This window comes from Branchiostoma lanceolatum, chromosome 10 (assembly GCF_035083965.1).
Source record: "Branchiostoma lanceolatum isolate klBraLanc5 chromosome 10, klBraLanc5.hap2, whole genome shotgun sequence".
NCBI classification, from domain to species: Eukaryota; Metazoa; Chordata; class Leptocardii; order Amphioxiformes; family Branchiostomatidae; genus Branchiostoma; species Branchiostoma lanceolatum.
In genome coordinates, this window is record NC_089731.1 from 10,008,570 (window position 1) to 10,032,935 (window position 24,366).

At 41.4% G+C, this 24,366-nt stretch overlaps 2 protein-coding genes across 12 annotated transcripts; both read left to right on the forward strand.

The window, feature by feature from the left end:
* The first annotated feature begins 107 nt into the window (after positions 1-107).
* On the forward strand, positions 108-2,358 carry LOC136443333 (centrosomal protein 15-like). The gene is made up of 4 exons (XM_066440534.1): positions 108-276; positions 641-764; positions 1,215-1,289; positions 1,549-2,358. Exons 1-4 carry the CDS (start codon positions 206-208, stop codon positions 1,639-1,641), a joined length of 363 nt encoding a protein of 120 aa, XP_066296631.1. The 5' UTR covers positions 108-205; the 3' UTR covers positions 1,642-2,358.
* Positions 2,359-2,771: 413 nt separating this feature from the next.
* LOC136443327 (polyhomeotic-like protein 2) lies at positions 2,772-23,588 on the forward strand. Of its 11 annotated transcripts, none has more exons than XM_066440517.1 (17): positions 2,772-2,936; positions 7,333-7,499; positions 7,816-7,995; positions 8,579-8,833; positions 10,330-10,468; positions 11,013-11,245; positions 11,716-11,895; positions 12,373-12,609; positions 12,899-13,090; positions 13,696-14,145; positions 14,887-15,126; positions 16,638-16,847; positions 17,391-17,502; positions 17,806-17,938; positions 20,099-20,279; positions 20,770-20,961; positions 21,561-23,588. In XM_066440517.1, the coding sequence occupies exons 2-17, from the start codon at positions 7,368-7,370 to the stop codon at positions 21,744-21,746; spliced, it is 3,252 nt and encodes a 1,083-aa protein (XP_066296614.1). In that variant the 5' UTR covers positions 2,772-2,936; positions 7,333-7,367; the 3' UTR covers positions 21,747-23,588. The 11 variants fall into 11 exon arrangements, with proteins under 11 accessions (XP_066296614.1, XP_066296616.1, XP_066296615.1 ...); XM_066440519.1 differs by having other exon boundaries at positions 17,806-17,914; XM_066440518.1 differs by having other exon boundaries at positions 14,887-15,120.
* The last annotated feature ends 778 nt before the right edge of the window (positions 23,589-24,366 follow it).

Here is a 24,366-nt window from a genome sequence, read left to right on the forward strand (position 1 = left end):
CGCTAAGCGTCGCTCCATTGTTTAACACTGAATACAACTGCAGTTTTACAAATTCCCACAAGTCGGCGCTGTTGATCCACGAATACTAGTACTAGTCCCAAGCAAAATATGGCGTCCTGATGCTAGGTCGTGTCTGTCGTGTCAACGACTCATTGGTTTCGGTAGTCTGATCCGGTGTTAAGGCACTTGTTTTCAACTTCAGGACATGGAAAGAAGTCAGAAGGAAGAGAAATGGTTGGCGAGGGAGATCCAGCTCAGTCAGAAACACGCAGAATTGTAAGTATTGCATCTCTATTTTGATTCATCAAATTCAAAAGACAACACGAACATGGTAACAAAGTTTGGTATGAATTATCTTGGTTACATTTGTGTAAGTTCACCCCAGGCGAGTTAACGTTTTACCAAGGAGGTTTACTGGAGCTGGACCTCCTTGGTTTTACACATCTGCATTTACTGCAACAGTTACCCTCCCTCTGAATAATCATATAGTGTAATATTTCCTTCATCATCCATCATCATCAACCACTTCCAGTCCTTCTCCATCCTCACATGCCATTCTTCAATTTTCCCTACTATTGCACAAAATCGAATTTCACCCTCCATGCATATAAAAGAGTCGAATTTAAACTTTTTTCATCAGACTTGCCAAGAGAGAACAGCTGCTGCATCTGTCCCAGGGTGAACTGAACAGCTCGGAACACCGAGCAAAGGTTCACCAGGCACACTGGACACACGTACAACAGAGGAACAAACAACTTCAACAGGTGATCTGACAATAATTACACAATAAGCCATCCTGGTTATGTCTATGTTCTCTCTAATTTTTGCCAACCCTTCACATCCCAACATGGGGGATAGCAACTTTTGGAGGTGACGTAAAATTACAAGGATGGTTTCCAGCTTCAGCAGTTATAACATCTTTCATACTGTAACTGTCATAATGTCATGCGCTAACGTTAGCCATCTAACCATCTAATTCTCAAAGACTCATGACACAGTTTAAGATAAAATATTCCATTCATAAATCTTTGTTTTGCAGTATAGCAATAATTATGACTTTTTCATGCATTTCTGGTTTGTTTTACATAATTTTACGTGTTTGTCTGTTTGTTTTATTAAGATCTCCATAGGTGTTTTATTTTCAAAAATTTCACACTATTCTCCCTGGAGTCGACTTTCAAATACAATTAAATGAAATGTGTTATATTCTGTAGGACATCAAGAGAAGTCAGGTGGAAATGAAGGACATAGCAAGACAGCCTCCAAATGTCAAGTTCACAGAACTACAAGTAAAATGGGTATCCTTTATAAAGCCATGTCTCTATTATGCTGTTACCATGTTCTAATAAAAACAACTTTCAATAAATAATCTATTTTCACTTGTGTTATACTGCAGTGCTGTGATGTAAGTTACATTACTTATTGCATAGTTAGGAAATGGTCAATTATAACATTCTATCTTTCTTGACTCTACAAGTTTGTTTTCTGAGCAATTTGCAGAATTTCCATACATTAAACTTGCTTTGATTTCTGCTTGTTCCTCCTCAGACGATGTACTGGACAACGGTTCAAGACCAGCTGCCTCAGTGGAAGAAGCAGTTGAAGGAGAAGGGATCAGCAATGAACAGTCCATATCATTAGTTTGAGGAGTCTCAGAGACCTAGACTTGTAACAATAATTTTCTAATGCTCCAAATCGATGCATTTGTGAAATAGTATTTATCGATAACAATGTTGGTAGAGTGTTATTACAGCAATTTACATTATTATCCAATGTAGAAAATATCATTGTGTTCATGTCAAGATAAAGGACCAAACATATTCATAGTGTTTCACATTCAAGAGAACATTAAAGTTAAAATATTGTTGTGTTCATGTCAAGATAAAGGACCAAACATATTCATAGTGTTTCACTTTCAAGAGAACATTAATGTTACACTTACAAAAATATAGTGTTCTTGAGCAAATTGCTAGAGTATATTAATTTTGTATGTTTTAGTAAAATGTGGCAATTTTTCTGTTGTTTGACACTGTTGATTTGCATATGCACATTTAAGTTTCCAAATGTATCATTGGCTTTTAAATGTACCATAGTTTTACTCTAAGCAGGTCAACTATGTAGAGTGGCACACTTTTGTATATATTCTATTTTGCCCATGTCTCGTGTGATGGCCTTTTTGTATATAATATAATTGTTGTTCTCAACTCAAGAAAGTTTTTTGAAAATAAATTTGTACAATTATATTTCATACAACAGATTTGATTATGATCATACATGTACTTTGATCAGTTTAAAACCTGAAGTTCAATTTCCACAGAGATCATTCAAATAAACAATAAACAACCAACAATAATGTTATATGTTGTAATTTTCTTGCTTTATTCTTACACATTATACATGTAGTCAGAGAGAAGGGAGGAAACGGATACATTAGATATCTGATACGTTCACAAGTTATAGTCAGGACGAAAAGAGGAAAAGTCACATAATCCCGCAAGTAATATGGCTTATGTTTTGTTCCTCAAGGCGTAGCCAAAAAAATAAAAGTACCCCCATAGTATGAATGGTATGTCCCACTTTCCCCAGAAAATTAAACGCATCATAACGTGAAAACGTACGGAGAAATAGTGCCTGTAAACTGCCCCCACAACCTAAAATAATCTCACTACTGGACTTTGATATAAATATTGTATTAAAAACACATGTAAAGAATTATTATTTTCGCGATACTAATGACTGAACTGTTGACGAATATCAATCCTTACATTTTGCTGCCTTCTAAGCCCAAAGTCACTTCCGCCATTTTGACAACAAAGCTGCAGACTGGGGACCATCAATCACCCAGCGAGATTCCAGCCACAGACGGGTTTTCTCCTCATTTTCACCCTTCCTGCCTCGTCAGGTAGGAGTGTGATACTCCAGCAAAAATCTGGGAGGTAAGTCCAGCCTTCTCTTACCTAAATGTTTCTTAAAACGGGCGCAGAACTGTCCGGAAAGCGAGGGGGTTGTGCCTGCTTTACCGCCCGTCTGCCTGCCGAGACAGCCCGGCCCTGTCGCCAGACCGCGGCCCGACTTGCTTGGCTGCTTCCCGCTAATAGTACGGTAGGCCTGGTGCCTGCTGCGCGCTGTGGTGGGTTCCCCTGTCCTTCTGAATCTCAAGATGTCTTCGTTTCAGGAGACATGAGTCTTGGAGAGACGCCTCTTATTTTCATAACAACCCTGGCCCGCCCGAAATTCTGTCTACACACTCAGACATTATTTATCGCAGACGGACGTAAATCTGTATTTCAGTGCAAGAACCCATTTCACAATATTGAACAGTATCCTTTTCTTTTCCACTTACTCTAGGATAGATTCAATACAATGTATTCAGAAGGAAATTGTATGAATTTATTTTCCCCCTACTTTCCAAAATATGGAATATGCATGTACAAAAAATTGTAATTCATACCCAAGGGACCTGCCCTATCTTTGATATCAAAACATCGCAACATATCATAATAAACAACTGATAATATCAAATGTTCACACATTTTGGACAACCTTGCAGTGTAGTTGTACACACCCTAACAAAAGACTCAGACTTTCACTTCCAATTAGTTTTCCTCCATCAAAAGATGATTAGTTGACTTGGCAATTTGCATGGTAATTCTGTTCAATGAGCTGTATTGTGTGGACTCTAATGCAAGCTATTCAATGTGATGGCACGATGTCATCAGAGGATGGGTAATGAACAATTCCGTCAGACAGTACCAGGTCGTCCCTGGAAATGTTTGTGATCCGGTTGGAAATTGAAGCATTTAGGACCCTCTAGATCTAGTCCATGCCTTGATTATGATGCTGAATATGTCCTACTACTGCATGTAGATTTGTGGTAATTGACTTTGTCCCTGTTGCCTAACCTTGTAAAATAGAATACAGTTTTTTTGCTAAAAGGCTACCACATTGTACCAGAGAAGGGGAAAGATAGCATGGTGATGGTCAGATTCATGTTTGCAGTTCTAAGCCTTAGAAGGGATGGTGGGGGACTGGAGGTTGTTGTTGCTGCTACTACGGTACTACATTTTTTATCTACACAGTTTCTGGGAATTTGCACCATCACGTCATGGTCTTTTCAACAGAACCTATTTTGATAATTAGACAAAACCTTGTGGCCTTGTGAAACAGTCCTTGTCCAATCCTTGTTCACCACTGGATATCAGTTACCAAGGCTGGATTGAAAACATGTGGACAGACAGCCATAAAGGACCACCACTGGTCTGTTCATTAGTTTGCCAGCCAACAGTACTCCATCCATGTCAGTGTAATCAGCAGAAGCTAGAGATTAGCAAGTGATTCAACACTAGACTTTCTCTCACCAAGTAACATCAGTCATATCAAAATGGTACATGGTACAGCTTGCTGCCATTGTCTGACAATGCCATTGAGTATCACCATGACCATCAGTAATGTTTGAACAAGAGAAGGTACCCCAACCTAGGTGCCATCCTTTCTACAGGGGCTCCTACATTAGGTAGAAATAGCATGGCACCCAGGCTAGCAAACACTTATACCACCTATGAAATCTGCTGACAAATTCTGAAATTACGATGGAAATCTAGAAATGGATACTGTTGCATGTCTGATGAAAACTGAAGGCTGGGAATGATCATGTATCCCCTGGTAAAATAGATAAACAAACAAAGAATTGATATTCACCCTTATTCCTGTTTACATTATGCTAATAATTTCAGGGACACTTGCCATGAGAAATCTGAGGTGGTGAGCCCTTTTATATTTAGATTCTGTGATTTTTCACAGTATACTAAAGCAAAATTTCCAAATCAAAACAGAACATAGCGTTTTAATTGAAAGGAATTGTTTGCATGGGAGAAGATTGGGCAGGAACAGTGCTGCATGTGTCCAACAGTGCTGCATGTGTCCAACAGTCCAATATTCCAGGTGTCGCTGTCTGAGATGCATGGTGAACCAGGGCTGGACCCTGCCAGTCCAAGGAGGTTAACCTCCTTGGCCAGTCTGAGCAGGTTCAGGTGATGGATGGCCACAGGGAAAATGAAAGCTGTGCAGGTGATTGGAGATGGATTGGCATCATTCCAGGTTTTCCCCTGGTGGTAATTTCACCTTTCCATAAAGGATGGAGTGGGTACCTAGGAGTGCTTCTACATCTATACAACCCAAACCACAAAAATATACCGGTAATTTTGGTCTGGGGCGACTAAAGAAATCTTAGTGTAGGTAGGGCTTGCACTATACTCAGAAAGCTCACTCCGCCCTTTGTTTATACATGTATGTTATGTAGGCTCAACTAGCATTTACTAGTCATTTATAACAGCCAAGTATTTTGTTCAAGTTTTTCTATTCATACCCCATTGTGCATCTTTTTTTTCCAACTTTCACCCCCACACCATCCTTTATTGTGGGAAACAGTGCACATGTGCATTCTAATGACGAGAACTCCTGGTAAACAAATTATCAGGATGTCTTCCCACACCGCTGTAATGGACTGTGAAAAGGTGTAAAATTCTAACACTGGTAATAGTCAATAAATAACAAGTGGTTAGAGGTCCTTTTGTTTAGTGACACCCAGAAAGGTCTAACATACATCCTAATCCACTCCTATTCTGCATGGTAATATTCTACATAAACTGAAGAATTTCCCTCAATGTTTTTCTTTTCCGTATGGGAAAACGCCTGCTCTTTGTGTGTAATTTCTGGTATGTTTGGAACAGCTGTTATGATGTATATCTGCAACATGTTGTGCAGAAGGTATGTCTGTTATAGCTAGGGGCATCGGAAGTAAGGAAAATAAGTACCCGTAGAAGCTAATCAGATGCAGACATTTTGCTTGAGGGAAAGATGGTAATTAACATTCTGGTACGGTCAACATGTATTATTTAGAACATGAAGGAATAGCTGGGGTAATTTTTCCTCCATGCAATATTGACTTGAAGCTTTTTTTAACCTTTTTTTAGATATTCAGGTTGTTATGCTTGGTTTATACATGTGATGATTTTCAGTCAGGGTTACAAATTTGGAACCATTGGATTAAAGTCATGAGAATGCCATCTCATGACCTATTTGACTTACCATCATACAATGTAGCCTCCTCCCCCCTTAATCATTCTTGACTCGTCTCTAAAACTACATTCTGTGGCTCAAGTTGTATTTCTCACAATGAAGCCCACAGATACCTTCATAATCATAGAAATTTCACAGTGTATTAGAGAATACAGTCTTGGGAAAAAACATCTTTCGGTGCTTTTTCTTCTGTCAAGTATCTTCTAATGACCTCTTTACCCCATCTCATGACCTCTAGGCTTTCTTAAACAAATCTTGTAATGGCTTGCCAGGCTGAATAGCGCTGGTGATCAAAGTGAGAGAGTTGAATAGCACCAGACACTGTAATGTCTTTGCCCCGGTGGCAGGACTGTAGGCCTAATGGTGTGTGTGTGGCAAACATGTTCTAAATGTGCATATAAATCCTTACTCTTGTCGTCATTGTCTAGACACCCTTTCTTTGGGATGTGCTCTCTCCTGGGTCACCGAAGTTCACGCATCAAAGGAAACGTCAACAAGGTGTTGAGAAAAAGTATCATCTTATCATCATTGAATGTGGTAGTGTTTCAAAATCTACATCACAATGTCTGATGTGGGAGTCAACTTGCCAAACTTACCCCCTCCCCCCAACGTTAGGTTTAACTTGGTGGGAATCTGGCAGAAAGGCCTAATTGTCCTCTATAAGGATTTAGTGGCCTGTTCAATTTGTTCAGCATCATTAAACAGTCTGGGTCTCTCCAAGACCACACTGGTTAGTCCTGCACAGATGGACAGCAGTTCTGGAAGGTGTAGGTACTGAGGTACAGCTCTCTCCTGTCTTTGAGAATTGCTGCTTGATTGTTACCATACAATATTGTACCTTGCTAAGCAATGTCAAATGTGTGTTAGCTACATGTTTATATAGTAGTTGAATTACTAGCACAAGTTTTACATTTGAACTGTGTGTAGTTTAGATTTTTTCATAACAATACTAGACCGGCAGTTAGTCCTTTTTAGTATTTTTACTGAGAATTTCCAGAAATGGCTAGAGAATATGCACAGATATCTTGTCAATGCATAACGTTATACTTGCTACATTTATAAACTCAGAATGAGTTAAATGTGATATCAGACTGAAAATTTTGCAAAACCGACAAAATTTGTGTGGTGCTTGTGTCATTGTGTAGTTATCATTTTAGGGTACAAAACAGTTACAGTCTTGTACAGAATGTCACTGCACTATCACTATTTACTAAACAGTACTTACATTTGGCCATGACATATGTGTCCTTACAGATTGACAGTGAAGAAGAAAACACTTGCCAGCCGTCATGAACGACCGACAGACGTCGCCCAATGTCCCGACCACCCAGCAGCCTCCTGCAGCTCACCAGTCTCACAGCGCCCCCTCCCTGGCCTCCCAGGTACAGCAGGTCCCAGCGGCTCTCTTCCCAGACAGACAGGTCTTTCTCTCTCTCTCTTTCTTGCTCTCTCTGTCTTTCTCACTGGCTTTTCTCTCTCTCTTTAACTCAGTTCTGATTTTCTTTTTTGTGTCCCTCTCCCTTGTGTTTCTCTTAAGATTTTCTAAGAACTTGAGTTATAGGAATTGAATTTTACAGATTAATAGGATAAAATAAAATAGAATAAATCTTTTATTACCAACTATTTGCTTCTGTTTTTCAACTTCATCTTTCATCTTTTTTAAAGTCTAGACAATAAACATTACATTCGTTCTTGTCCCAGTCTGAAGTATGTAATGTATGCCTGTTTCCTGTTCAGGTTCAGGTTATCCAGCAGGCCCTGCACCGCGGCCAGCCTGTGACCAGTGTGAGTGCTGCACAGTACTCGGCCCTGCAGCAGATGTACATGCAGCAGCAGCTCCTGCTGCAGAACATGGCGGCGCAGCAGCAGGCGCTGGGGTCGTCAGCAGTCGGGCAGCATGGGCTCTCGCTCACACAGGTTTGTGTCCAACATTAGCTTGTTCATTTTGTTCATTCAGACCCTTTTAGTGCCAAGTGGAACATAGGGCAGCAAGTTTTCTTGTTGTTTCAGTAGCAGGTATATTTTTACAGGGAAGGGTTGCTAGCGCTTCCCCATTTACGTGCCCGAGGCACCTCCTCGAACACAGGGCCTCCATTTTGTGTCCCTTCTGAAAGACGGTGCAGCCCCAACCGAGATGTCATGACCCTGGGACTTCAACCAGGGTCTCCAAGTTACCAAATAATTGGAAACAGGAGCTTAACTGTTTAGCCACAGGCACATCCCATCCAATATTCAGATCGTGGTATTCTAGATTGAAACGTTTCCTTTATCAATTTTTACTCTACAGTATAAAACATTTTGCCAATCTACAAATCATAAGATATGTATGTTTTCCTCCTTTGTATAGAGTCAACCAGGTGTACCAGACCAGTAGAATGTGTTCTGTAATTTTAACAGTGACATCTGCATGTTTTTCCATGCAAACCGTTACAGATGTGTTGTGTAATGTTAACAGTGACATCTGTGGTAACAGTATTGTAACATCTGTGTATTGTTCCAGGCAAACCGCCAGGTCCTGACCACCCAGTCAGGTACGGTGACGTCCCAGGCGCAGCTCCTCACCACACCTGCTGCCCTGCAGCTGCTGGGTCCCCGCATGGCCGCGGCAGCCGGCGCAGGTGGCCTGAGCCTGTCGCAGCCCCTGCAGCTGGTGGGGCAGGCGGGACAGCCGCTGTACACCACCTGCACACCGCAGCAGCTGCACAGCGTGCTGTTACAGGCACAGCAGGCTCAGAGTGCCGCAGCCTCACAGCAGGTCAGTCAGATAAAACATACATACTAGCCAGGCACATACTCTTAGCTTTCCACTGTTTGTGCTTGCCATTTATTCACATCTCAGACCATCATATCATATTATGTCATTGACTAAACATTCAAAAAGCTACCCTGTGTCAAAAGTAAATCCCTCCAGATAAAACATCCAAGCTTTCCACAATATGTGCTTGCCTTTTTTTCACATCACAGACCATCATATTATATCAATGACTAAACATTCAAAAAGCTACCCTGTGTCCAAAATAAAACACTCCTGAAAAAACATTCAAGCTTTCCACATCACAAACCATCATATCATCGTATTACATCATATGATATTATTGACCAAATCTTCAAAAAGCTGCCCTGTGTCAAAAAAGGAAGAAGCAAAGGTAGGATTTTCCAACCAAAGACAAGCGAAAGGTTGTGTTATTTACTCTCAACCTGTAACACTCAATAGTAACAGTAACAAATATCAGTCTAGGCCCTGTGGTATGTTTAATTCACATGTGTGTCTGACAGTATTACATGACAAAAATGAAAATTTACATGTACTGAGCATTGATATAAAATATAGCCCCAGCATGATACTATACTCTGCATATGTTGTATTCAGGCCAGCTTATAAGAGGGTCTGCATGGGCGATCCTGAGTCCTGACAACACTTTACACTGAAATTCAGAAGAACCACCTACGTATATTACGTTAAAATCAAGGAAGGCAATTACGCATTATTTGGTCACCTCGCTAAGAATTACGTGACAAAGATAACTTTCCCTTCGAATTACGGGAAATAAAAATAGCCTACCTATGAGAAAATGGCATGCAGACCCTTTTTATAACTATGGTTCTATACTTGTTGCTTTCTGAGAATAAGACAGGAAGGGGGGTACTAAAGGACAGGAAGTCCTCTAAAGTAAGTGCATGGACAAGAGTACCCTTGAAAACAAAACAAAACAAACTCAAACATCGTCTGCTCATGACGTAACAGGATACACAACCTCACTATTGATCCTGTGAAGTGTAAAACATGTTGCGTGCCAACTTCACCCTCCAATGCCATCAAACTATCTAGATTCTAGTGTTAAACAGGAAGTATCATAAATAATCTATGATAGTTTGATGTACATGTTTCATTCAGTGGCTGTGCTCTTGTGATCTCAAGTTCGCCTTTGTATCTTCCTCTGAAACGAGTTAAACTTGTTGCAACAATGTCGTGTCTTATGCCAAGGTCAAAAAGACACAGACCTATTGTTTGCTGTGTGTACTGTAGTGTGCTCTATTGAACACATGGTATGGTGCGCCAACCTTTTAGGCACGCTTCTCATATTGTTTGCAACAGCTAAACAACATGCAAACAGTTTGTAATGCCTCCACCTTGTATTTGATCATATACTTTTCGATTTCAGTGGTACAAGGTCACTGATAGGTAACCTAACTGTTATAATTTGAGTCTGACATTCGACTGAGGTTTTCCCGTCCTGCCCCCCTCCCCAGGCTCAGGCAGCGACAGCCCAGCTACAGAAACAGGCGGCGGCCTCCATGGCACAGCAGCAGGCTAGTGCACAGCTGGCGCTGGGACCGGCTACTTCATCTGGTTCAACTGGTTCCTCCTCAACTCCATCTGCACTCCTTTCTCAGGTTAGGCTTGGTCTTATCCATTGTTGTTGATTTTAAGTATGTATTTCTTCCGATATGGCTTTGATATTTACATGTCCTTGATATTGAACATGACGAGGCTGTTGAATGGTTAAATATTCTGCATGTGCCATTATGGTTCTTTCAGACACTGCAAACATCTCCTTTCCCTCCCTTCCATGAAATTAAGTCCCCATGAACATAAATCAATTTACAGTGTGTCATTCTGGGATAGGTAAAATGTATAGAATAAGATTTCAATTTTTTTTTATGTTACAAATGTAATCAAACAGGTTTGTTTTTTTGCAAATATGTTATAGTGGTGAAAATGCTCAACCAAGCCAGCGGCTATACAACTGTATCTTAGGCCACTACTTTTGTTTGGGCGATACCAGTATTTATACTAACTATTTTAACTTGATCATGACATAAAACTCAAGAAGTCATAGTTTCATTTCTCAGTACTTTTCAAAGTTCATTCTGTTGTGTTTAAATTTTGGATACACTGCACAACTGAAAATGTTACCATGTTGTTGTTTTACCTCAGCTACCTTCCCGAGGCCAGGGCTCTGTGCAAGCCCTTCCACTCAGGGGTCCCCCTGTCCCACCCACCAACCAATCAAAACCCTCCCAGTCCAAACAGCTTGACCAATCAGAGAAGAGGGTATCCACCTCTCCGAAGAAGACAGACTCCTCTACAGTTGAAAAGTCTAAGAGCCAATCATCACACCCGGTACCACAGGCCATTGCCATTGGTCAGCCCTCTTCAGCAAAGGTTGGTGTTGACCTTTTAACTCTTTTACAGATATTTCCTTTTCATGTTCTTTGTGTTACCTGTGCTCTTTATTTATAAGAACTTCGACCTAATTGTTTTTGTAGATTTTGTTTTTTATTTAGAAAAAATTGCTTTGTTGTTTTCCTGCTCTAAGATTAAATAAGTACTAAAAGCCTTCATGAGTGGCACAATGTTATCAATCTTATTTTTGTTCCTTTCCTTGACTTTCTGTTAGTGTGTACTTGTCAGCTTGTTTCTCCCATGTATTATGTAACAGTGACAGGAAATGAACTGAATTCTGTCCACACAAAAAATCTGTCTTGCATTTATTTACTCCCTCCAAAAAAGCCAAGCTCACATGTTTGTGCCTTGAGAGATAGGCCTTCCCTTTCTGACTGTTTCACAGTGATTCTAGATGACAGTTTTGTGCTGTTGGACAGGATTTAGCCCTGTGTTCATTGTTTTGAAAGGCTGTGCCTGTGCAGTATTCCCCAACTAAGCAGACTGCCCCCGACCCTCCGGTCTCCAAACTGGAGGCACACTCAAGTCTACACCTCCTGGCCTCTCATGCCCATCACATCAGTTCTCGCTCCCCAACACATGACAGGGGCATCTCGGCAATGTCTCCTCCGTTCAGACATGCTGTGCAGGTGAATAAAACGTTAGAAATATCACCAAATACGAATTTTATGTTGCAAGCAACATAGAGAGGCCAGTCAGAGGAGGTGTCAGTCATGTAGATAACTATTAGCTTTTCTGTATCTTTGATTAGGTTTGAATGTTATCAACATTCTTCTAAAAATCTTAAAAAGAAAGAAATTGGAAAAGGTGTTATTATTGCTGTCATTTAAAATAATAGCTGTGTGAGGCATGTTCTTTTTGTGGATTATAAATTTCCAACCATGTTCTTGATTATAAACTTTGCTGGGAGGCATGTTCTGGAATAAGGAATTCTAGATTGATAACTTGTAATCGTAATTGTGAACTACAATGATAGAACTGATAAAGAAATATGATTACAATCATTATGGCAGTTATATTCTGCATGATTGACATGAACCTAAAATCCAAACAGACGTGTTTTAAACAATCCCTTGTCCCTTTGTGTACCCAAAAAAAACCTGTAGTGGCCATATGGTAGTAGGAAGGGTTCCGATGGTCTCCCTTCTCTTCCAAAGCCTGCAGCTGATCAGCAGAAAACAACCCTGTCTAGACCCCCTGCCCCCAAGCCGGAGGGCTACCACTCGTACATGGGCTCCCGCGGTCAGGACACTACCTCTCCTACCACGCCCACCACTGTCCCGTCTCCGACTTTCCTCCAGCATAGTCAGAGACCACACTCCAGGCCTACTCAGCCTGTGCAGGTGAACTCAGCTTTCCCTAACTTCTGCATGAGCCACTAAGTACCAGGCGGCATGTGGTGGGCATGACAGTTAGCAGGAAGTTTCGTTCAAATCTTTGACACCTGTCGCTATTGTTGGATTTTTATGTACACCTACGCGACGTACACCTTTATCGTTATTTAACCGTCCCCCTACATTGATGTACCCAAATCCCTATTGGTTTACAGCAAATGTCAGTAGCAGTAGGTACATGTAGGTAGTAGACAAAATATCATATGAAAGAATTAGATTGCCGTTGTTTCCTCTGAAGGCTGTACCAGCCCTGCAAACATCGCCTAAGCCAACCGCTCCCTCCCCTCCGATTGCAAAAATGGAGGCCCAACACATACCGCACCACGTGCCCGTGCCGGTGGTTCCGCGGCCCCCGTTACACAACCGGCCGGCAACCACGCCACCGTCGCCGACCTTTCAACAAAGGCTGCCGACCTCCCCAACGGTCCAGGTGACTGCCACACGGCACCATCAGGGCTGGAAATTGGTCCATGTCTGGCACAGTAAAACTTTTCCAAACTTAAGTCTGTAAAAGGTTTCTTGAAAACTGTTGTGGTGCTGTTGTGCCTGCAAAATTTTTAGCCCTGATGTTATTTAATGCACCGGTCCAACACATAGTAGGAGGGAAACATGGCGGTAAAGGCACTTCAAGCTAAGTCTTAGGCTTTCACAGTTTTTTTCTAACGAACATCTTTCTTCGATAACTTAGCTTTAGGTTTGTAGCTCAACTCTGGCTGCACTGCAAACTTAATCCTAAGCCATTAAGATCTCCAATCTTTAAATTTACTTTGCTGGTGAAGAAAAATAACACATCTTCTGTAGTCTGCACTACTGGTAGATCAGACAACTGACACAGGCACTGCTTTTATATCTAAATGTACTAGCGCAATGTGTAATTCTTGTAATTATGCTCTTTGGCTGGTAGTATTAGATGACACAAACAACATTCAAGTCCTTTTGAAGTAGTTGCAAATGCATGTGCATGCTAGGCGCGTTAGAAGATGGTGGCGCACATGTGCGATGGTTCTCCTGTGTGACTGTTGTCTCCTTACACAGTCGATGGGGATCCAGCTGGGGGCCTCCAGTCTGGGAAGCCCACCGCCCCCAGAGGCAAAATCCGGACATATCCACCACGTCCACCCCCATGTCCAGCCTCCAGTGCAGCCACCACCCCAGCCTGTGCAGCCACCACCCCAGCCAGTACAGGCACACAACCAACCGGTGCAGGCACACAACCAGCCAGTGCAGGCACATAACCCTCCGATGCAGGCACACAACCCTCCGATGCAGGCACACAACCCTCCGGGGCAGGCACACAACCCGCCGACCCACGCTGTCCAGGCGGCGCATGTCCCGCCGACCCACGTCCAGGCGGCACATGTCCAGCCAACTCATGTCCAGCCACTGTCCCAGCCGCTCCCCCTAGCTCTGGCCACACACAAACCGGTACAGACTGCCCCTCCCCTTCCCCAGCAGCCGCCAGTGGGACCTTCACCAGTCGCACAGGTGAAATTCTGCTGAAACACTTTTTCTGACTGGTTGTTGCACTGAAAGAGTCGTTTCTCTGCTTCGCACTGCTCTTCTCGCCTTGCATACAGATTAAATGCAGCTTGCTTTGTGCTTTGCTTTGCTTCTGTTGCATGTTGCATGTATAGATGCAATCCCTTGTGTTTACATCTGCATGGAAGGTTTGCTCATGCAGCCATGGGATGTACATGTGTTTGGATGCATTATGCTTGGATGTCTGCCAGACCCCATTAGTGTGCTATAGTACCCACCCCTGCAATACCTCAGTCTGCAATACGCATGTAGGATTATCGCATACAAAGCTTGGCTTTTGCACCTCATTATGTCTCCACACTGCCTGCATCCCTTCTCCTTAACATTTCCTGCATGTCTTGCTGAATGCTGGGTCCCATTTCTGCTGTGTCCCCTGCCTGTGCACTGTATAGCATTAGAAGGTACAATGTGCATACATCATGTTGAACAGTGGATGACAACAGGGTGTACGTACGTTGATTGCAAATGCCAACACACTTTATCTAAATACACATCTTTTTTGGACATGAGTGTGTGGTATGTTTAAAATCGTATTGCTGCTTGTAAAGAGTGCTAAAGGAAAAGCTGCATGTTTATATTATGCAACTGATATTGCAGATAGACACATGTGAGATGTATCCAGAAATGGCCATCATACATATAACATGAATATAACACATTGAACGCGTTTTCTTCAATGGACTGCAGCCCTCAGCCATGCAGCAATCTGCCAGCCGACCGCGGCCCTCAGCTCTGAGCGTGCTGCCCTCGACGCAGCCCAGCCAGCGACAGATCCCCACCCCCGGGCCACAATCACGACTGACTCCGCCCCCTGCCCAGCCCCAGCGTCCGCAGTCACTACCACCACCCGTCTCCACATCAGCTGTGGTCAGTCAGCAGGCTCCGCCCCGCGTGCCATCGCCAAAACAAAATGGAGTTACAGTGACAGTAAGACTAAGAGCTGTATTACCTATGGGCATGGGAGAGAAAATGATGGATGTGTGTGGAGGAGGGGTCCCACAAGACTTAATTTGAAAAGTAGGCGTGTGTGCTCATGCATGCATGCATGTGTGTGTGTGTGTGTGTGTGTGTGTGTGTATGTGTGTATGTGTGTGTGTGTGCTCCATTGTGCCTGTTTGTGTTTGCAGTTTTATATCTCAAATGCATAGCGCGTATTTATACTTTCTGTGCTACTTATGTTCAATTTCAAAACTTGTCGTAGTATTTAGGAGTTCAAGTACATGTATATACCGGTAACTGCACAGGGATTCTCAAGAATATGAAAATAGATTGCAGCATTTTATCCATAATGATACTGTTCTGTGAGTCAAGATGATGCAGAAGACGTGTCACAGAATTGTGCTCTAGATAAAGATTAAAAGCCTGGGAAAACTACCAATGAACAAAGGAAAAGAAGCTGACAATTACTACATTGTCACACATTCTTTACCAGACAATACAGTATTCAAACTCCCATCCCCAACTTATGGCATAAAACACTACTCTCAGTTAACAAACAGATATGTTAAGGGCTAGTTGTTCCGCCGTATCTCAGAATTGTTTGTTCTGGCCCATTGTTCCAGATCAGCGAGGTTTTGAATAAGAATGGGCTCATCCATTTCCCCACTGGGGACAGGAGCATCCTGTATTGTTGAGTTGTCAGAACAGAACCCCCCTTTGTTAATGATGTGACCCACTATTGACTCACCCACTCAGTTTCAGTGCATCATCAAAAGGGGAAATTTCATTTCTGATATAAGGGATGGAATGAAAAGTTAGGAATCAACATTTTTTTCTTCTTCACAAGGAAAAATACAGTGTACTCTGTACACCTTTTGACATACAATGTAAAATGAACTAGTGAAGTTTGAAAAATAGTAGGTTAAAAAAAAATTAGCTTTTTCCTGCAGCTGTAAGATAATTACTGGTTAGTCCCCAAAGTATGGAAGATGAGGCTTGGTTTGCTTGTTGCATAGGAGGCTGCTCTTGATCTGTCCTTAAATGCCTTTTTATAACCTGTTCCGAAAGGATTGGTAAGGAAAATCTTCAGTTGATTGTATTCTTACTAAGGTATTTTGTATCCATGCCGAGAGTATCATTTTATTGGCAATGGATAGATAGATGTTGTCATTTAGGTACATGGTTTCCCCTTCTGTGTTGTATTGTTCCAGGTATCTTTTATTTTCTCATCCCACATAACCTTCCCCTGGCTTATCATACCCAGTATGACAGAGATTTTGTAATGTATATATTGCACATGCCCCCTCCCCCATTCGATAAGACCCATGCTACAGTTCAGGAATGATAAGTTTGTAACAGTAGTGTCCAGAACTGTTTCTACCACCACAAATGTACTGATGTAACCTTCATATATAGTCATAAAGTATTTTGCTGTTGAAGTTCCTGATACCATTTTATACTACTGTAACATCATACTGTTTTACCATTTTCAAAAACAGACGGCGCCTCCGGAGAAACCCGATGATCCGATGAAGTCCCCGGAGCCCCCAAAAGATGACCCTCCGGCCAGTCGCAGCAGTGACCTACCGCTGGCCCTGAACAAACCTCCGACGGAGAAACAACAGCCGCAACGAGCGGTCGTCAAGCCACAGATCCTCACCCACCTTATAGATGGCTTCATTATACAGGAGGGCCCACAGCCATTCCCTGTGAGTTTATCTTTCAGTTAAAACTATTGTTTTTTTCTCATTTTGTGATAATCTCAAAGGGCCTCTCACCATCCATTCTACAAGTATTGTTCTCGTATGTGGTCTTGCCCATGTGTCTATTCATCGTGGAGGATGAAAATCTCAAATCAATGTGAGCCCTACTGTCTTCTTTTAAATCTGGGTTTATTTGTGTTCATCACAGCTGCAACTGGTTCAGAAACTAACTAGAATAGAAGGGTGTATCTCAGGACAGTCTCCAGCCCATGTGTAGATTCAGATTTTTTACACAAACGGGGTGAAGTTTTTGTCCCAATCAACTTTCCGTCCTGGGACGGTTCCTACAGACAGCCATGTTATCTTTACAAATTTAACATCTGCTTTATGTAAGAAGCTTATACAAATGCCTTTTGTTATTCATATTTGATGTTCCAACTATGCTGGTTAACAGCATCAGTGTCCATGGAAAGACTGAGTACTGCATAGCTGAATAGATGATATATTGTATGATCAGTCACATTGTAACCATCCTGTCTGTTGTCCCAGATCAAGCACAACTCCATCCTGGTGGAGTCCAGGCGTCCCCAGGCCAGCCTGACGGCCCCCGAGGCAGGACCCAGCACTGAGAACGGCAGTGCACTGCTCATACACTCTCCAGGTCGGTCTGGAACTGCACATCTCTTCTGTATAACGTCATGTTTCGTGTTAAAACTAAAGATATCAAAACTAATGATGATAGGATAGGTCAGGATCAGTGATGAATCAAGAAATGAGCTAGATTGCACCCTAAAAATACAAAATTGTGTTTTATTATGTCTATATTAAAACGAGTCATTTATACAATTCTTTTTTTCATTTTCGAAATCAAAAATGCATTTACAGCATACAGAATTATGCTGTTATGACAATGGTTAAGTCTGTACATGTGGTAAACTCATGAGAAAACTTTGTTCCCTTGAAGATGGCAAGCAGCCTTCCAAGAAGCCCAAGAAGCCGCAGGACAAAACTCTGTTAAAGTGTGAGTTCTGTGGCAAGGTGGATTACCAGTACAGGTTCCGTGGATCCAAAAGGTGGTTAATTTTCTATACAAAAAGGTACTTGTTCATGTTATGCACCTATCAATGTCTGCCATGTGGAGGGATATGGGTTCCGATTGGATTATCTGTGTGGGGAAATTATCATAAGTTGTTAATATGGTCAACTTTTGCGAATGAATGTTGCATAACCTCATCAGTACAACCATGTTTTTTGTGAAGCGTGTTTTTGCTGTTTACATCCCTGCTATGCCCAACTCCCCCTTTGGTTAACATTGACATGTGCATAACATGCCTAACAGTACCATGTAGTTGTCAGGTTTCTTTGCTTACTTTAGTTTGCTTTGCTTGTGTTTGCCACCATTGAAAGCCATTCAACTCACAGCATGACTATTATTAATTCATCTTTATGATTTGTTGGATGATCTTCATAGTCAGTTTTTGCCTACAAATTGCTGGTATAGAAGGTGAGTATTTCATTCCCTGCATGCTGTAAATTAAACCCTTTAACTGTGTATTTTGTAGAACTGTGTATTACCGAGCTTGAAGCTCTAAAGTTCTTAAACTTTGAGAACACTTGTCTCAAGTTGACATAATTTTATAAAATAAGTGGCAGCTGTATCAAAATGGCTTTTGTAGATGTCTACAGTATACATGTTTCTATGGTAAACTAATTCAGGCACTTATCAGAACAAAAACTAAGGCCACGCCTGTACTTCAGAAGTCAAGAAGGACATCACTCGAGGTGGTTAGAGTGTTCGGTATGCATTGGTAATTCACCTTGGAATAAATTTGTTCCACTTCAAAAATGTAGCCTTTTTTTCTATTTGGGGATGCTCATTGAATATGCATTGATGACATTTAAGAAAGAACCTTGACGATCATAGAGGTGTGTTAGTCACTTGTAGTGATGATCTTTTTCACAATTCTCATCAGTTAACCTTCTCCCTACTTGGGGTCACCTGTCCAATGGCATCTGCAGTGCTAATAGCAGATGTCAGCTGGGAAGGGGTTAAATATGCTGTCTGGCCAGTTCCTCCTGTGTGTTACTCAAGCTTGTGTTTGTTTTGCTATCCAAGCTGCCACCAATCAGGACGGGGATCCAGCTCGGGCCTCAGGTTCGCAGCAGCATCCTGAGCAGTGTTCAAAATTTCTCCACTTTGTCACCGTAGATCTGTCACCAGAACGCACTCCGCACTGTAGTCAGCATGGACTTTTCATAGAGTAACCTCCATTAGCATTTATCTGCTGGGTACATAAATCCGCCTCTTTGAAACACAGTGGGTTTGAGAGATCTCTAGTGCAGCACCCCCCAGGTACATGTATGAACAATTTAGATATACAGGAGTGTCGTACACTGGGGGACATTGGGTTGTAGATCTGTTGGGACGTATCTTTTCAGGGTGGTGGAATTATGTACCCTGGTGGAATTATGTTAGTAGATGTTACATCATTTTCTGAAAAATTTGGGTTTATACATATGCATCATCAAAAGTGGATTTTCAACGATGTCACTTGAAAACACAGTGATGTTTTATGTAGAACAGCGTCATTGCACCAGTACTGTTTTTGCTTGTTCTAAACGCTGTCAACAAGAGAGAGAGAGAGAGAGAACACCTTGGCACCAAACCAGGGAAAACAATTTTGAACACTGATCCTGAGTCGGTGTTGTCAGTGGTTGGCACGGATTTTCTCCTGATTTTCACAATTCTCTGCTTCAGTGGAACTGACTGGTACTCCTTTTTGATTCACTTTTAACTTGAATCAGTTCCTGATCTTCTGTCACGTCCCTAGACCATGAACCTTAGACATCCACAGCATCTTCCCACACTGTATTTCTTTAATCCTTCTTGTTAACACAAATTTCACAAAGAAAAACGAATTTAATGTGTTTTGTTATCTTTTCAAATCATACTTTTTGTATCGCACATTATATTCCAATAAGATAATTAAATTACACACAAATGAAATTCGCTCAGTGATTGTCGTCTACTGGAAAGGGGTCCTAGCACACAAATCAGAACATTCCCCATAACATTCACAGCAAGCAGCTGTCACTGCTAGCACAAATCTGATTCATAAGTGTTTACAATCAAACCAAATCCCAAAGTATCTGTTTGGGTTAAAAGTGGATCACAATAGATATTAGTTGGTTCCACGCATCCTACAATAGATATGTACTTTTACTCACTGACTTGTGGCGTGTTGCTGTGTTGCTAGGTTCTGTTCCATGGCTTGTGCCAAGCGCTACAATGTTGGTTGCACCAAGCGCCTCGGCCTCTTCACGCCAAAACAGCCCAGCAGATACATCTCCAAGAAGAAACGGGAGCGAAAATCGTCCTCCCGGAAGTCTACATCAGGCAGCGAGGTCTCGCCGTCGAGATTGTACAGTGCTTCTTTGGTAAGTAATGTTACTGTAAGCTGCATGTGATTTTGTTATACTTAATGATTTGATGTATGCATTTATGTAATGCAAGAAATGTACATGTTGGTTTGTAAATGTGTGCATTTCAAATTTATCAAAAGCATATTTTAGGTAAATGTTCTCTTTTAAAAATGTACTGAAGTCACTTGCTAATAGTCATTTATAAAGTAATTAATACTGCACACTACAGTTACAAACTGTAGGTGTTGCTGCTGCAGGATGAAGAATGTGGTCCCAAACATGACTGACTTAATGTCCCCCCTCATAGGGGTTCATGACTGGAATTGATTTAAAGTCAGGTACGTTTGGGACCTTATTCTTCAAACTACAGCAGCTAACACCTAGCTGCAGTTCAAAGTACTAGTATTTATCAGTGTTGCCCTGAGGTAAGTGACAAGCAGCCACCAAACTCTCTACTTTGTACCAAGGACTTTGTTGCCCCTAAGAATGGACTGTTTTTCCTCAGTCACCTGAACCCGAGGACGTGCAGATGTCAGAACCGATGGACTTCAGCCCTCCCCACGAGCAGCTGTCCCCGCGCGCCTCCCTGTCCTCGCCGTCCAGGATCGTGAACCGACACAACAGCTTTGGCAGCACGGATAACGAGCTGGACCTGGGTCCCTCAGACCCCAACCCGGCCAGGTGGAGTGTGGAAGAGGTGAGTCCTATAGTTGAAGATAGGAATGTTGGAGATCGTATCAAAATAGCCAGCTCTAACTGTTGAGGATTTAATTTTGTCTGATACAGTAAAATTAGATCTGATGTTTTGTGTATTATAATTTGTTTTTAAGTACAAACAGCAGCCACTGACATTCTAAGATACTGATTGATAAAAGACAAGTTGCCTAGCAACAGTTACCATATAAAGGACAGTTTGTATTAGCTCCACATCTGATATGGTTTCTATGTTGTGTACAACATTTGTGACAAGTTTATTGCTTATATCATCATCTGAGCACCCAAGGCCTGGCATGGCATGGCCATCATCTTGCTCCTTCTTGTTTTCTGTTCAGGATAATCTAGAGGCTGTGTACAATTCATTGTGCACAATACATTTTGTATTTGTGCCAAGTTTCATGCTTTTATCATCATCATTCTGATCAATTTCTGTACCCATCGCCTGGACTATAAGTTTCATTAGTCCACCAAGAGGATTTGCTCTGTCTAGTTTTCTGTTCAGGAGAATCTAGAGGCTACATATAAATGTCCAGTTTTTGCTTGTCTAACCAGACAATCCCTTCTCCGTGTTTCCCTCAGGTGTGGGAGTTTATCCGCAGCCTGCCGGGCTGTAGTGACTTTGCGGACGAGTTCCGTTCCCAGGAGATAGACGGGCAGGCCCTGATGCTGCTGAAGGAGGACCATCTCATGAGTGCCATGAACATGAAGCTGGGCCCCGCCCTCAAGATATGTGCCAGGATCAACTCCTTAAAGCAGGATTCCTGAGGATATTCTGTACGACTTGTATCTCTAACTTAGTCTTCGTACAGGAGAACTGGTGCAATGATATGATAAACCGGTACAAAAAGCCCTGTAGTCATATGGAAGAGATTTTTGTGTTAGATATGATCCATTGCCTTCTCTTACACTTTCATTATCCCTTACAAATACCTGTGTCAAAAGAACATAAATCTACAGAACTCTGTGATATATCTTTGGTTTCAAAACCTAGTATTTTCTGTTAGTACTTATGTTTTCTGGAAACAAGTAGAAAATTTGATGTTCAAGTCCTCTTCGTAACTGACTCATTTGTACATACCTGCACAATGCCTGTACAGACAAGCAGCCTCTATGTGTTTAACCTTTTGATAGAGCTGAGACGATGTGTTAAAAACTGGTGCTAGCAATGTGAAGAAGTTGAACAGGTTGGACTAACTGCTACTTTATATAGCTTACTGTTACTCTCCAAGCATAGGTCGGTGTGGAAGATTGTGACCTTTTTATCATATGCCACGTTTTTTGTTCGCGGAGCATATGATAAAAAGGTCACAATCTTCCCCACCAACCTCTGCTTGGAGAGTAGCTCACTGTGACTGTTATTGTACTACCTTGTTGTACCGGTGTATGTAATAACAGCCATGCAGCTGCGATCGAATTAGAAAGTCCCTATGATGATAACTTCTTAAGTTTAACATTTCTTGAAGTGTAAATACCCACTTGTACCCTGTATGGTGTAGTGTGACGCTTGAGAGTGAAATTCATAGTTTCAGATCTTTTGAAAATCTGAACACCTTTTGATAAAAGTGACAGTTTATGCCAGAAATTGAGCACAGTTTCAACCTTAAGTTCAGAGAATGTTTGTTGGACATGCTTAAAGAAAACCAGTGAAATACATCTAAGATGAGAAGTCATAACAAGACCACAAATGGTGATTTTACTTCATGTCTATTTCAGTATCTTGCTATTGAACAAAATATGCATTTTGTTCTTTTCTCTTTCCATGTAAAATTGCTTAATGCTCCGTGAAAATATGTCTAGCTTGGTCTACTTTATTTCAAGATGATAGCTAACTGTACCACATGTTAGAGAAAGTCTTTTGTACTTGGGTAGTAAATATATATATATATTAGACTATTTATTAGAACAGTGTCATGTATGAAAGACTAAACAATGTACTAGGTATATACGTATATGGATACAAGGATCATGTTTATAAACGTAGTGTAATAGAGCCTATATGCAAAGTGTACATGTTATAACATAGTGGTAGTCTATGTAGTGTTCGTGTAAAAATGACAGAAAAGGAACATGACACACCGTTCAAAAATATCTTTAGTCATACCTCACCTTCTTTGGCCACTGTAGATGTTGGCCTTGTTGCCTGTCGGCTTTGTTCAACTGTCAAATTTTTAAAAGAACTTCATTATGAGGCTATTTTTACCACAGTACCACGCCAACAAGGAAAGTGTGATGTAAATCACAAAGTGAGTTAAAGCATGCTGACACTTTTGTATGTGGTAATGATACTGACATAAGTGTTCTAGTGGGATCACTGTTCTAAAAGATTTATGTTAAACTTGTTTACACAATTGTCTCACACAACTATATTTACAGTATATGGAAACTCAATTTAAGATTCTATAATATACATTGTTTTGGCTGTGTTCATACAAGAAGGTATACATGTATGTGCCACTGTCTTTGGCTATGAAGATATGTCCTTTAGATATAGTGAAAATGTGGCAATGACAGATGTGGAATTACACAGAGTCAACTAGCAGGTCTGCAAGCCATGGATGGATATGTGTTGTAAAATATTCACAACTACAATAAACGATAAACTTTGTACACACTTTGTTGTCTTTTGAATGAATCCGTAAGTGCTATTTGATCTCCAGTTTAAACTATAAAGGCTCAATATAACACGTAGGTAATGGCTTATTTCTAGACTTTGTCATAAAACCACACAATAGACAACATATGAGAACAGATAGTACTCTAATATGGTATATCATTCCGACTTGTAAAAAGTATAAATATGCAAAAGCCAGCTTCACATACTTTTGAAGACCTTCAGAAACACGGAAAAGGGGCGGAACATCTGCTTGGAGATAATGAACATTACGAATATGATGTATAAGAGTCAAGTCTTAATACAAAGATCATATAGAGGGACTGCAGCCCGTACAGTATCAATGTTGCTTTCTAATATGTCATTCCAATTATAACATGGTACAAAGGCTAGAACACGTGTATTGGAATATTATCATAATTTACCCAAGTAGCTTACTTTGCGCCAGAAAAAGCGAAATACATGGCCTGAGAGAAGGACAACAATTTTATACTTATGATATAGAAATATTAGAATATGAAAGTTCTAAGGAGGTCTTTTTATATGAAAATAAAGCTACAGGAATGAAAAGGAAACAGTATATTTCCTCAGTTCCGAGACCACAAGTGAAATGTATGCAGAGCTACTCTGGGCTTTAGGCATGATGATAACGAGTTATGTCGGTCCTTGCCTGCAAAGCAATGGAATGGCAGCCTCCCGTTTTCGGGAGAGGATGTCAGTCCATGCGGTCTGGCATGTCCGAGCCTTGGACGGCTGAGCTGAGCTGTCCTATGG

Coding starts and splice junctions, on each gene's coding strand:
- LOC136443333 (XM_066440534.1), top strand. CDS start 206: ATGGAAAGAAGTCAGAAGGAAGAGAAATGGTTGGCGAGGGAGATCCAG. Junction 765..1,214: donor GGAACAAACAACTTCAACAG/GTGATCTGACAA, acceptor TATATTCTGTAG/GACATCAAGAGAAGTCAGGT. Junction 1,290..1,548: donor TCAAGTTCACAGAACTACAA/GTAAAATGGGTA, acceptor GTTCCTCCTCAG/ACGATGTACTGGACAACGGT.
- LOC136443327 (XM_066440517.1), top strand. CDS start 7,368: ATGAACGACCGACAGACGTCGCCCAATGTCCCGACCACCCAGCAGCCT. Junction 17,503..17,805: donor ACTGCTCATACACTCTCCAG/GTCGGTCTGGAA, acceptor GTTCCCTTGAAG/ATGGCAAGCAGCCTTCCAAG. Junction 20,280..20,769: donor GATTGTACAGTGCTTCTTTG/GTAAGTAATGTT, acceptor GTTTTTCCTCAG/TCACCTGAACCCGAGGACGT.